The following is a 15,188-nucleotide window of genomic DNA, read 5'->3' as shown; positions in this document are numbered from 1 at the left end:
TGCATCATATTTCCTTTTTCAGAAATGCACCAAACATTATTTCATGACCAAAAGAAGGACTGGAGGCTTCTGCTGATTTTACTGATAGCTAAGAGCTTCGTTGATTGAACGGTTGCCGTGGAAACGGGTCACAGTCATGAAGAAAGTTGTTTTTTCTTACTACAAACGTTAAACACGAGTGTTTGCTAAAGATTCTGAAGAGGCAAAAAAATGTTGAAAACAGCTGATGGAAGAGAAAGTTCTGCAGAATTATCTTTCCCATTCATTTGGGTATTATGGGATGTCTGTTTCTCTTGTGAATGACTGAAGAACATGTGAAAACAGAACCCTACACCGAAGGTGACGAGCAGCGGCGAGCCCTGCATTCACAAAGGTGTGTTCTGTCAGCTCTGGCTCCGCCCCCCAGCAGGTAAGCTCTCTGTGCTCCCATCTGCCTCAGTCCTAACCTCTGCAGAGATGTTGGAGGACGCCGTGGGCCTCGGTGCCGTCACCCTGCTGGGAGTCCTGGAGCAAGGTAGGAGGGCGTGGTGGGGGGGTCCAGATTCTGCTGACTGGGTCGGATAACAGAACCAAACTGTGCGGAGAACATTTATGAGTTAGAACTCATAAATCCAGCAGCCAGAGTCCAGAGAAGATCTCAGGATAGAGAAGCGATGTGCAGAACCGGGTCTGATGGAACCGGGTTTCTGTTGCAGCTTATTTCTCCCTGCAGGTCATTTATGCTCGCAGGAAGTTCTCTGTTTCTCCTCCTGACACCGGCGGCCCCCCAGAGTTCCAGAGGATCTTCAGAGCTCAGTCAGTAAATCCTTTGTTTGGTTTCAGCTGGACTTTGGTCTGAGCTGCTGGTAGTAAAGTGCCAGCTGAAGCTCCGCCTCCAGCAATGCCTTGCTGGAGGCGGAGCTTTCTTTTTTCAGAAGATCTCACAGCTTCTGTTCCTCCGCAGGGCCAACTGCTCTGAGTACTTTCCCATCTTCCTCACTGTGCTGTGGCTGGCTGGACTCTTCCTCAGTCCAGGTGAGGCGTCAGCAGCTGCACCTGCAGTCGTAACGCGTGTGCGCCCCCTGCTGTCACTCTGCATGTGTTTCAGGTCTGTCCGCCGTCTGCGGTTTGCTGTATCTGTACGGACGTCTGCGCTACTTCTGGGGATATTCTGCGTCTGCGCAGGGACGGTGAGTATGAGCAGACCCACCAGAACCGGGTCAGGTCCTTACTGAGAGAAGAACAGCCAGAACCCTCAGCTGAGTGCAGCTCCTGGTCTCACCAGACGGCGGCGCATTTCCTCATCTGTCTGTTTTCTTCATCGGAAAGCTTTGTGAGATGATGGATGTCCAGTCATGAAATGATCAATGAAAGATGATGGATGTTTGGATGGATGATTGATGGATGGATGGATGGATGATGGATGGATGATGATGATGTATGTCATTCTAATTCACTCTCTCTGTCGATTTCTGACAGAATTCTGGAAATCTTCGGCCTTAACCTTTAGCTTCAAAGGAGAGCCGGTTCTGCTGAAGTTCTGGAGCATTGCTTTGGTCCGCTGTCTCAGGTCCGTGTTTCTTTCCAGGCTGGCTCCGCTCTACTTCAGCGCCCAGGTTCTGTGGGTTCTGATCGGCCTGTCAGCGGTTGGGATCCTGCTGACGTTCCTTCGGGTTTACCTGAATGTGGACCTGCTGCAGGAGCTCGGTTCTGCCCTCAGCCCGCTCTGAGACGTCTGCTTCAGGGTTCTGCTGCTGATGTTCTGCTCCATCAGACCAATAAAGATCTCGTTCCTTCGCTCTTCTGGCGTTTGTTGTGTCGTGGCTCCTCCTCCTCCCAGCCTCTTCAGCTGCATCACAGTGGGCGTTACCGTTTCCATAGCGACTGCAGAAGCGCTCTAGAGCAGTGGTCCCCAACCTTTTTGTCACCGCGGACCGGTACAACGCAAGACACGTTTACCGCGGACCGGGGGTGGAATTTTCTCTTTAGTAATAATAATAACAATAATAATAATGAACGTAAATCCACTGTGTAATCATGTGCAACTTTATTAGCGGTGTCCTCATAACGTCACACCAGCAACATCACATGAGCAACATCGTTTCTACCGCGACACACTCTGGTTGCTATGGTAAGTGTGACGGATGTAACAGAGAGAATCCGGTCACTTTTCAAAATAAAACGTTTTTTTCGTTAAAAAAAAACCCACAATAAAATCTAAATTATTTTTTCTTTCTGTGCTTCCCGGTGCCAAAATTTACCGCGGCCCGGTGCCAAGTGTCCCGCGGACCGATACCGGGCTGAGGCCCGGTGGTTGGGGACCACTGCTCTGGAGCGTTCACGGTCTTCACGGGCAGCTTGGGTTCTGATGAGCCTGTGACCCGAGCAGTCGGGACCGTCCGGTCCCGTTGGTCACCCGTTTGTGATCCGATGAGTTTATTCCAAATGAAGATGGACTCAGCGGTTCAGACGCTGACATTTACCAGCAGGTGGCGCCAAACAAAAACCTCTGGGAGCGGGAAAGGTTCTGCTCAGGATGACCTTTGACCTCCTGATCCATCAGCTGTGAGGATCAATACAGGCGGAGGATTTTCTACTGGAACAAGAGCTCCGCCCACACCGACCTGGAGGCCGTCCTGATCCCAGAAAGAGTAAATAACCTTCAGCTACGGAATAAACGAACACCTGGATGTTAAAGAAACCAAGAGTTTCTACTTAAAGTCCAGAGAGAGTTTCAGGATTACACAACAGCTTCTGTTTCCTACACACACTAAGTCACACTGATACACACACACACACCAAGTCACACTGATACACACACACCAAGTCACACTGATACACACACAAATAAACACTAATTACACAGCTTCTGTTTCCTACACACACCAAGTCACACTGATACACACACACACCAAGTCACAATGATATACACACACACCAAGTCACACTGATACACACACACCAAGTCACACTGATATACACACACACACCAAGTCACACTAATACACACACACACCAAGTCACACTGATATACACTCGCACACCAAGTCACACTGATACACACACACATACACACACACACACCAAGTCACACTGATATACACACACACACCAAGTCACACTGATATACACACACTAAGTCACACTGATACACACTCACCAAGTCACACTGATATACACACACACACCAAGTCACACTGATATACACACACTAAGTCACACTGATACACACACACACACCAAGTCACACTGATATACACTCACCAAGTCACACTGATATACACACACACACCAAGTCACACTAATACACACACACCAAGTCACACTGATATACACTCACACACCAAGTCACACTGATACACACACACACACACCAAGTCACACTGATATACACACACACACCAAGTCACACTGATACACACACACCAAGTCACACTGATATACACTCACACACCAAGTCACACTGATACACACACACACACCAAGTCACACTGATATACACACACTAAGTCACACTGATACACACTCACCAAGTCACACTGATATACACACACACACCAAGTCACACTGATATACACACACTAAGTCACACTAATACACACACACACCAAGTCACACTAATACACACACACCAAGTCACACTGATATACACACACACACCAAGTCACACTGATATACACACACTAAGTCACACTAATACACACACACACCAAGTCACACTGATATACACTCACCAAGTCACACTGATATACACACACACACCAAGTCACACTAATACACACACACCAAGTCACACTGATATACACTCACACACCAAGTCACACTGATACACACACACACACCAAGTCACACTGATATACACACACACACCAAGTCACACTGATACACACACAAATAAACACTAATTACACAGCTTCTGTTTCCTACACACACCAAGTCACACTGATACACACACACACCAAGTCACAATGATATACACACACACCAAGTCACACTGATACACACACACCAAGTCACACTGATATACACACACACACCAAGTCACACTAATACACACACACACCAAGTCACACTGATATACACTCGCACACCAAGTCACACTGATACACACACACATACACACACACACACACACCAAGTCACACTGATATACACACACACACCAAGTTACACTGATATACACACACTAAGTCACACTGATACACACTCACCAAGTCACACTAATACACACACACACCAAGTCACACTGATATACACTCACCAAGTCACACTGATATACACACACACACCAAGTCACACTAATACACACACACCAAGTCACACTGATATACACTCACACACCAAGTCACACTGATACACACACACACACCAAGTCACACTGATATACACACCCACCAAGTCACACTGATATACACACACTAAGTCACACTGACACACTCACCAAGTCACACTAATACACACACACACCAAGTCACACTGATATACACTCACACACCAAGTCATACTGATACACACACACACACCAAGTCACACTGATACACACTCACCAAGTCACACTAATACACACACACACCAAGTCATACTGATATACACACACACACTAAGTCACACTGATATACACACACTAAGTCACACTGATACACACTCACCAAGTCACACTAATACACACACACACCAAGTCACACTGATATACACTCACACACCAAGTCATACTGATACACACACACACACCAAGTCACACTGATATACACTCACACACCAAGTCATACTGATATACACACACACACTAAATCACACTGATACACACTCACCAAGTCACACTAATACACACACACACCAAGTCACACTGATATACACACACACACCAAGTCACACTGATACACACTCACACACCAAGTCATACTGATACACACACACACACCAAGTCACACTGATATACACACACACACCAAGTCACACTGATATACACACACTAAGTCACACTGATACACACTCACCAAGTCACACTAATACACACACACACCAAGTCACACTGATATACACTCACACACCAAGTCACACTGATACACACACACACACCAAGTCACACTGATATACACACACACACCAAGTCACACTGATATACACACACTAAGTCACACTGATACACACTCACCAAGTCACACTAATACACACACACACCAAGTCACACTGATATACACACACACACCAAGTCACACTGATATACACACACTAAGTCACACTGATACACACTCACCAAGTCACACTAATACACACACACACCAAGTCACACTGATATACACTCACACACCAAGTCATACTGATACACACACACACACCAAGTCACACTGATATACACACACACACCAAGTCACACTGATATACAAACACTAAGTCACACTGATACACACTCACCAAGTCACACTAATACACACACACACCAAGTCACACTGATATACACACACCAAGTCACACTGATATACACACACACACCAAGTCACACTAATACACACACACACACCAAGTCACACTGATATACACTCACACACCAAGTCACACTGATACACACACACCAAGTCACACTGATATACACACACACACCAAGTCACACTAATACACACACACACCAAGTCACACTGATATACACTCACACACCAAGTCACACTGATACACACACACACACACACACCAAGTCACACTGATATACACACACACCAAGTCACACTGATATACACACACCAAGTCACACTGATACACACTCACCAAGTCACACTAATACACACACACACCAAGTCACACTGATACACACTCACACACCAAGTCACACTGATATACACTCACACACCAAGTCACACTGATACACACACACATACCAAGTCACACTGATACACACACACCAAGTCACACTGATACACACACACGAAGTCACATTGATACACACACACACACCAAGTCACACTGATATACACACACACACCAAGTCACACTGATATACAAACACTAAGTCACACTGATACACACTCACCAAGTCACACTAATACACACACACACCAAGTCACACTGATATACACACACCAAGTCACACTGATATACACACACACACCAAGTCACACTAATACACACACACACACCAAGTCACACTGATATACACTCACACACCAAGTCACACTGATACACACACACCAAGTCACACTGATATACACACACACACCAAGTCACACTAATACACACACACACCAAGTCACACTGATATACACTCACACACCAAGTCACACTGATACACACACACACACACACACCAAGTCACACTGATATACACACACACCAAGTCACACTGATATACACACACCAAGTCACACTGATACACACTCACCAAGTCACACTAATACACACACACACCAAGTCACACTGATATACACTCACACACCAAGTCACACTGATACACACACACATACCAAGTCACACTGATACACACACACCAAGTCACACTGATACACACACACGAAGTCACATTGATACACACACACACGAAGTCACACTGATACACACACACACCAAGTCACACTGATACACACACACACACCAAGTCACACTGATATACACACACTAAGTCACACTGATACACACACACGAAGTCACATTGATACACACACACACGAAGTCACACTGATACACACACACACCAAGTCACACTGATACACACACACCAAGTCACACTAATACACACACACACCAAGTCACACTGATATACACTCACACACCAAGTCACACTGATACACACACACACACCAAGTCACACTGATACACACACACACCAAGTCACACTGATATACACACACTAAGTCACACTGATACACACTCACCAAGTCACACTGATACACACACACACGAAGTCACACTGATACACACACACACACCAAGTCACACTGATACACACACTCACCAAGTCACACTGATACACACACACACACCAAGTCACACTGATACACACACTCACCAAGTCACACTGATACACACACACACACCAAGTCACACTGATACACACACTCACCAAGTCACACTGATATACACACACACACCAAGTCACACTGATACACACACACACCAAGTCACACTGATATACACACACACACCAAGTCACACTGATATACACACACTAAGTCACACTGATATACACTCACCAAGTCACACTGATACACACTCACCAAGTCACACTGATACACACACACACGAAGTCACACTGATACACACACACACACCAAGTCACACTGATACACACACTCACCAAGTCACACTGATATACACACACACACCAAGTCACACTGATACACACACACACACTGACACACACACACACTGCTGGCCTCCTCGCGTGTGGAATGTGTGATAGTGTGTATTTTTAGCGTGTTCTTGTGTGTCTGGCAGCAGTTGTTTTCAGCATCAGAACAAGTTTCCATCCAACAGCAGCTGCTTCACTCTCTGCCACTGCAGCCTCCTCCTATCAAGGCCCCGCCCACCATCAGAAGGCTCCGCCCATCCCAATCGTGACCTCAGTGTAGCAGCTCACCCAACTGCAGGATCAGAGTTTTCTGGATGGTTGACCTTAATGTCCACATGTTCCCGTTCACTGAAGCAGCAGACCAGCTTCTCCTCATGAAGGATCATGAATGTCTGACCGTCTGGACCCGAGTCACAGAACAGGATCTGGATCTCTGAGTCCACATGGACTGCATAGCAAAGACCTTTAGGCCGGATCCCCGGTCATGGAACTTGGCTTTGGGACATGGAAGGTCTCAGTCAGTCAACATTTTCTATCAGGTCAGACGGCACAGAAACTTCTAGAACCAAACAGTTTTTCTGTAAATGTGGAGAGGTTCTCTCCGAACCGGGCAGGGCTCTTGGGCCTGGAAGAGCCGGTTGGAGGTGTGAAGAGACGGTGGAGAAGATGAAGGTGGAGGAAGAGGTCTTCTGACGGAGCACCAGATCTAGAAACTCATTCCCTCTGCAGCCTGTTGGCCACGCCCTCAGCCTCATGATCCAATTAAGAGCTTTCTGCAAACGGCCCGAGTCAGCGAGGAACCTGGAGATAGTTCCATCCTGCAGAGGCAGTTAATCCATGAGCTCAGACAGTCTGCAGCACCTTCTGGCAGACCGCTCCTCCACAGCCTGGAGCTCCAGGTCCTGGGAGGGGGGGGGGGGGGTGGCCCAGAACGATCCCATCCCAGAGCTTCACATGGAAATAATTCAGAATTTATAGAGGATCCTGGAGAGTCTGATGTTCATAGAAGATTTTAGTGGAATAGGATCACAGGTTCCCTCCAAAACAACAGAAGATCGAGAACCTGATGGACCAGAATGAGCCTGAAGGTCCAGAAGGAACCCGAAGGTCCAGAATGAGCCTGAAGGTCCAGGATAATAATAATAATAATCCATTTTATTTAAAGCGCCTTACAAGAAACCCAAGGACACTTTACAAAACAAAGGTTAAAATAGACATTAAAAACACAATAAAAATAATAGATTAAAATTAAAAGTGAATCAGGATGGGAAGGCAGAAATGAACAGATGGGTTTTGAGTTTAGATCTGAAAGTAGGAAGAGAGTCTATGTTACGGAGATCAGGAGGGAGTTCCAGAGTTTGGGAGCCGAGCAGCTGAAGGCTCTGGTTTCCATGGTGACGAGTCGGGCCGGAGGGACAGAGAGCTGAACAGAAGAGGAGGACCGAAGATAACGAGAGGGGGTTTTGACATGGATGAGGTCGGAGAGATAAGGAGGAGCCAGGTTATGGAGGGCCTTAAAGGTGAACAGGGGGAGTTTGAATTGGATTCTGGAGGTTCTGGTGCAGCTGGTGGAGAACCGGGGTGATATGACTGAAGGAGGGGGTTCTGGAGATGATGCGGGCAGCTGAGTTCTGGACCAATTGAAGCTCATTGAGGGTTTTTTGGGGGAGACCAAAGAGGAGAGAATTACAGTAGTCTAGACGGGAAGTGACCAGACTGTGAACCAGGATAGAAGCAGAGGGGACAGTGAGGGAGGGGCGTAGACGATTAATGTTACATAGATGGAAATGTGCTGACCGAGTAATGTTATTGATGTGGGACTGAAAAGATAATGAGCTATCTAGGATGACACCCAGACTCTTCACCTGAGGGGAGGGGGAGACAGAAGACGAATCAATGGAAAGAGTTAGACTTGTGGCTTTGGAGAGGGTGGATTTGGAACCAACGAGAAGTAGCTCGGTTTATCACTATTGAGTTTGAGAAGGTTTAAGGTGAACCAGTTTTTGATTTCAGACAGACAGGAGTGGAGAGAGGAGGGTGGAAGACAGGAGTCAGGTTTGCTTGATACATAGAGCTGGGTGTCATCCGCAAAACAGTGAAAATTAACATTAAATTTACGGAAAATATTGCCAAGGGGAAGAAGATAAGTAATGAAGAGAAGAGGACCAAGGACAGAACCTTGGGGGACACCAGAAGAGACAGAGGAGGGCTGAGATTTAAATGATTTAAGATGAATGAATTGGGTTCGGTCTGAGAGGTAGGATTGAAACCAACGGAGGGGGGTGGAGGTGATGCAGGGGGAGGAGAGCCTTTGGAAGAGGATGGAGTGAGAAATGGTATCAAAGGCTGCACTCAGGTCAAGGAGGATGAGGATGGTGAGGAGGCCAAAATCAGCTGCAATGAGAAGATCATTGGTGATCTTGAGGAGAGCAGTTTCAGTGCTGTGTGTGTGTGTGTGTGGGGGGGGGGGGGGGGGGGGGGGCGGAAACCAGACTGAAAAGGTTCCAGAAGATTATTGTTTCAGATGATCATAGAGTGGAGAGGCGACTATTTGCTCTAGAATTTTGGAAATGAAGGGAAGGTTGGAAATTGGCAGAGATTATTGGATTATTATTGGATAATGAGCCTGAAGGTCCAGAATGAGCCTGAAGGTCCAGAATGAGCCTGAAGGTCCAGAATGAGCCTGGAGGTCCAGGATGAGCCTGAAGGTCCAGAATGAGCCTGGAGGTCCAGGATGAGCCTGGAGGTCCAGGATGAGCCTGAAGGTCCAGAACGAGCCTGGAGGTCCAGGATGAGCCTGGAGGTCCAGGATGAGCCTGAAGGTCCAGAATGAGCCTGGAGGTCCAGGATGAGCCTGAAGGTCCAGAATGAGCCTGGAGGTCCAGGATGAGCCTGAAGGTCCAGAATGAGCCTGGAGGTCCAGGATGAGCCTGGAGGTCCAGGATGAGCCTGAAGGTCCAGGATGAGCCTGAAGGTCCAGAATGAGCCTGAAGGTCCAGGATGAGCCTGGAGGTCCAGGATGAGCCTGGAGGTCCAGGATGAGCCTGGAGGTCCAGAATGAGCCTGAAGGTCCAGGATGAGCCTGGAGGTCCAGGATGAGCCTGAAGGTCCAGAATGAGCCTGGAGGTCCAGAATGAGCCTGGAGGTCCAGAATGAGCCTGAAGGTCCAGGATGAGCCTGAAGGTCCAGAATGAGCCTGAAGGTCCAGGATGAGCCTGAAGGTCCAGAATGAGCCTGAAGGTCCAGGATGAGCCTGAAGGTCCAGGATGAGCCTGGAGGTCCAGGATGAGCCTGAAGGTCCAGAATGAGCCTGGAGGTCCAGAATGAGCCTGGAGGTCCAGAATGAGCCTGAAGGTCCAGGATGAGCCTGAAGGTCCAGAATGAGCCTGAAGGTCCAGGATGAGCCTGAAGGTCCAGGATGAGCCTGGAGGTCCAGGATGAGCCTGAAGGTCCAGAATGAGCCTGGAGGTCCAGAATGAGCCTGGAGGTCCAGAATGAGCCTGAAGGTCCAGGATGAGCCTGAAGGTCCAGAATGAGCCTGGAGGTCCAGGATGAGCCTGAAGGTCCAGGATGAGCCTGGAGGTCCAGAATGAGCCTAAAGGTCCAGGATGAGCCTGGAGGTCCAGGATGAGCCTGGAGGTCCAGAATGAGCTGCAGGACATCTGAGATACGGAATCAACGAGGTTCAGGAGCAGCAGGATGAGGTTTCTGAAACATGGGGCCAGAAGTTTCACAGAAGAAAAACAGACTTATTTTAAAATGTTCGGCATCAAACTGCTGTTCTTCTACATTAGTGATTGTTGAAAGATTCTGGAGTGGGAGGAGTCAGAACCGAACTGACACTATGGAACTACAAATCTGCCATAAACTGAAAGGGCGTAAAGATAACTAAGCGGGCGTATTTAGGAACTGAGTGAGTGAACCTTAAAACCGCGCAGGCGCAATTCTAACTGAGAAGTGATCTTGCGCGGTCAGTTCCTTTTTGCGCGCTCATCTGGATTTACGCTCAAGTTAAAAACGTTAAGGGGGCGTTTTTGTCACTTTTGGGGCAGGAACCTTTCTGGTTGATCTGATTGGCTGAAATTTGCATGGCCTATCGGCGAGGCAGAGGGGCGGGACCTTCATTTTTCAGTGCGGGGGGGGGGGGTTAACAGGCGGCTCTTGAACTGCGTGCGGCTCTCTGCCTTTTATCATATTTTCTATATTCAGTACTTTCACAACCATAAGGCCGTGAAAGAAGACCCCCCCCCCCCCCCCCATAGTACAAAGGAGCAGATATGTGAATAATGCAGAACAACTTCGTTTGGAAACCCTGGAAATGCAAAGAGACACGATTATGAGGCACAGTTTAAACTGCAATCTATCAGCTACGCGGAGGAACACGGGAATAGAGCAGCTGCGGTTCGGTTAAATTAGATCTTCACAGATTCGGACTTCCTGCTTCAATAACTCTTCTGATAAACGTTCAAATGTGTCAGCAAGTATCTCACTCATTTTGTATTAACACAGAGAGTGAACTACAAAAGCATTTTTACAGAAAGAAGATCGTTTTTATTGCCTTTTAATCAGAATTGTTCGTTTCAAGCTGTGAATGCAAACAGAGCAGCGAGCCGGCTGCCAAGGGACCGTCAATAAAGTGCAACCTCTGTGAAACAGCATTCTGTAAAAATCAGTGAACTTTTAAAAAGCGAATAAATGTCTATATTTATATGAACTGGTAATGAAGACTCGTCAGCATAGTCATGCTACATTATTATTTATTATACTAAATTTTGTTAGAAAGTCAACCTCTATTTTATTGCTTATAGTTCTTAAAATTTAATAGAGATATGAATCATAACATAAATGCACTATAGCTCTGAAGATACTAAAGCTTCTGTCACCAAACCTCCTGTACTGACTAATCATGACCTTATTGTCCTACTGCAATAAATATTATGTCATAATTCACGTTTATTGTAAGGAATTTTTCATATTAAAATATTGATCAGATTTGGTCAAAAATGCTCAATGGCTTTGAAGATGCTGTAGTTAGTGACACAAAACTTCCTGTACTGACTAATCATGACCTTATTTTATTTTATTATATTATATTTTCCTACTAAAATAAAGATTATGCAAAAAAAAAAAAAAATAATTCTGGCACCTTCAGAGCTATTGAGGATTTTTGACCAAATCTGATCCATTTGTAAATATGAAAAATTCCTATAAATATACAAAGTGAACTATTGACAATCTTTATTTTAGTATGACAATAAGGTCATGTCAAGTAACTGATAACTTTAGTCATGATTCATATCTATTAAAATTTGAAAAAGTATATGAAACAAGATAAAATGAAGATGGACTTTCCTACAAAATATGTATTGTAACAATAACATGCTTTATAATAGTTTTATGATTTTTTGTAAGATTATTGATTTTCATTCAGCTCCCAGAGAATTTAAAATAATGAATCTATGGTTCGGAAGTGAGGACGCTGGAAAACCAACTCCGACAAGACAAGTAGACGCAGCAGCAGCTGAGTTTCCGCGAAAAAGGAAAGGCCTGTGTTGGAAGATCGACTGGAGGGTCAGCGCTGCTACTTCCAGCAGATGACCGTGAAAAGAGCCATCCTCCTCCCCCCTTACCGGGATGCAGCGCCGGCGAGTTACTTTGGGACTGCAGGACTTAAACTTGGCCTGAGGCGTCTGCTTTCACTGTTCTTTGGAGCCGCATAGCAAAGAGACGGACTCTGATGATGAGGAAAGGGAAGCCGGCGTGTCTGATGGAGATGTAGTCCAGCTGTTCCAGATGCAGAAGATGAGGACTTTGATGGATTAGAAATGCTGATTGATGACTGAAAAAATAAATCACAACCAACTCAGTTTTGCGCTCGCTGCCTTTTTTAAACACACCAGCGTGCACGTTTCACCGGTATGTGTGTTTACGTTAAACACAGAAAAAACACTAAACTGAAACGGCGCTGTTTAATCCAGTGCTGTTTTAAGGAGAGGAGGGAGTTATGGGAAATAATATGGCTGTAATTGTGTGTCTGTCTGGCAGGTCAGTGTGTGGTGTGACTCTTTGACTATCAGAGTTAGAAATATCAGCTCTTTGTGTCAAACTTGTTTGTCCCCCCCCCTGTTAGAGGCAATCATAGAAAAAAAACGCGGATGTAACGTGGATTAAAACATTAACCAACGACCCAAAACTAAGGTAAGAAAGTGCAGCGGGTTTATTTGTGCTGTAGGTTTTTCTCATGTGAAATTCACTGCATTTGTTACCGTTTTAATGCTTTTAATCCACGTTACAGCCGCCGTTCGATTTCTATTAAAGCCCCAAAATGAAAGTCCCGCCCCGCTGCTTGGCATGCAAATTTCAGCCAATCAGATCAACCAGAAAGGTTCCTGCCCCTAAGTGACAAACACACCCCTGAATACCGCCCCCAAGTGACAAAAACGCCCCCATAACACTGAGCGTAAATCCAGGTGAGGGCGCAAAGGAGAACTGACGGAGCAGGATCACTGCTCAGTTAGGATTTCAGCCCTTCAGTTGTAAAATACGGGGTCGCTTGGTTAGAATTGCGCCATCACAGTTGTAAGGTTCACTCACTCAGCTTCTAAATACGCCCGCTTAGTTGTCTTTACGCCCTTTCAATTTTTGGCATTTATGTAATTCGATATGAGACCCTCTTCTGGTAAACTGGAACCAGGTGAGCTTCAGAGACTAGTTACCATGACAACAAACTCAGGCTGGGAGGATCCAGCCAGTTTGACCTGAACAGATGATCTTCATCATGAACCGCGGTTCTATGTGAAAAATATCTTTGTTTGGATCACAGATCGGATCAGAACTGAACTGTGTACATGGGCCCAGAAAAACTTTATCCGGTATAACAAACATTTACATCCGCCACAATAAACTGTTTCTACACTCTAAAAAGAAAAAAGTTGATCCAACTCAATTTTTTATGGTTATCCAACTCAATTTGATAAGTTGATCTAACTTAAGAAAAAATTAAAAATGTGTTTTCAATTCAATTCAATTCAATTTTATTTGTACAGCCCAAAATCACAACAACAGTCGTCTCGATGGGCTTCGAAGTAAAACATGAAATCAAAAGGATCACGAATACAAAGAGTTCAATAGAAAAATACTAAAATGAACTAACAAACTGACTAAGCTATACTGGCATCCCTGCCCTTAGACCCCCCTTCGCGGTAAGGAAAAACTCCCAAAAAAACCGGATTCCGGAAAAAACGAAGAAACCTCAGGGGTGCCCACATGAAGGAGGGATCCTCCCCCAGGACGGACAGGCGATTTACCAGAAATCTTAGAGAAGAATTAACTTATCTAAATCTACAACTACATATATAAAAGTCCAGCAGACGAGCTTCATCCAGCCGTGGTTATCGGGACAGTCAAAGGCGCGAGTCGAGCCGGAGACAGGAACCACAGCCAGGTGTAGGAGCAGGAGCAGAGACGAGGTACTCGGTCAGGTACAGAGCAGAGACGAGCCAGAGATGAGCCAGAGGCAGGATCCACAGCCAGGTGTAGGAGCGTTGTTTATAAAATTGTTTATACAATTTAAAATGACACGTTGTTCAAAAGTTTCAACCAATGGCTCTTGATATTTTCATTTCAAAGACATGGATGACCCAGAAATGTCTGGCATTGCAGGCCAGCAGTTCACGTGTCGTGAACTCTGCCCTTAACATTGGAACGTCCCATGTTTCATCGCACAAGCGGTTTGGTCATCATCCTCTATCAAGCTCTAACATGGTGCAGAAAGAAATAAACATAACAGTTTAAATAACTCGTTCAGAGTAAAACAGCTAGACAACAAAACGGACAGAAAATGGACAAAAACTCACACTTAGACCCCAATCTGCCCAGAGAGGCAAAGAAAATGGTATCCCACAATTCCCCAGCACTGCCTTACGTTATG

General features: G+C 45.8%; 1 protein-coding gene across 1 annotated transcript; it reads left to right on the top strand.

Moving 5' to 3' along the window:
* Positions 1 to 314: 314 nt before the first annotated feature.
* On the top strand, positions 315 to 1,776 carry ltc4s (leukotriene C4 synthase). Its single transcript, XM_004084926.5, has 5 exons — positions 315 to 514; positions 696 to 795; positions 944 to 1,014; positions 1,088 to 1,169; positions 1,568 to 1,776. The coding sequence occupies exons 1-5, from the start codon at positions 457 to 459 to the stop codon at positions 1,707 to 1,709; spliced, it is 453 nt and encodes a 150-aa protein (XP_004084974.1). The 5' UTR covers positions 315 to 456; the 3' UTR covers positions 1,710 to 1,776.
* Positions 1,777 to 15,188: the final 13,412 nt, after the last annotated feature.

Source organism: Oryzias latipes, chromosome 10 (assembly GCF_053564925.1).
Source record: "Oryzias latipes strain Hd-rR chromosome 10, Olatipes_Hd-rR_3.1".
Taxonomy (NCBI): domain Eukaryota; kingdom Metazoa; phylum Chordata; class Actinopteri; order Beloniformes; family Adrianichthyidae; genus Oryzias; species Oryzias latipes.
Note: the sequence above shows the minus strand (reverse complement) of the source record. Positions and strands in the feature narration are given on the sequence as shown.

Excerpts from the sequence above, each read along its gene's own strand:
- ltc4s (XM_004084926.5), top strand. The coding sequence starts at position 457 with ATGTTGGAGGACGCCGTGGGCCTCGGTGCCGTCACCCTGCTGGGAGTC. Across the intron at positions 796-943 it reads CAGAGGATCTTCAGAGCTCA|GGCCAACTGCTCTGAGTACT; the intron begins GTCAGTAAATCC and ends GTTCCTCCGCAG. Across the intron at positions 1,015-1,087 it reads TGGACTCTTCCTCAGTCCAG|GTCTGTCCGCCGTCTGCGGT; the intron begins GTGAGGCGTCAG and ends CATGTGTTTCAG.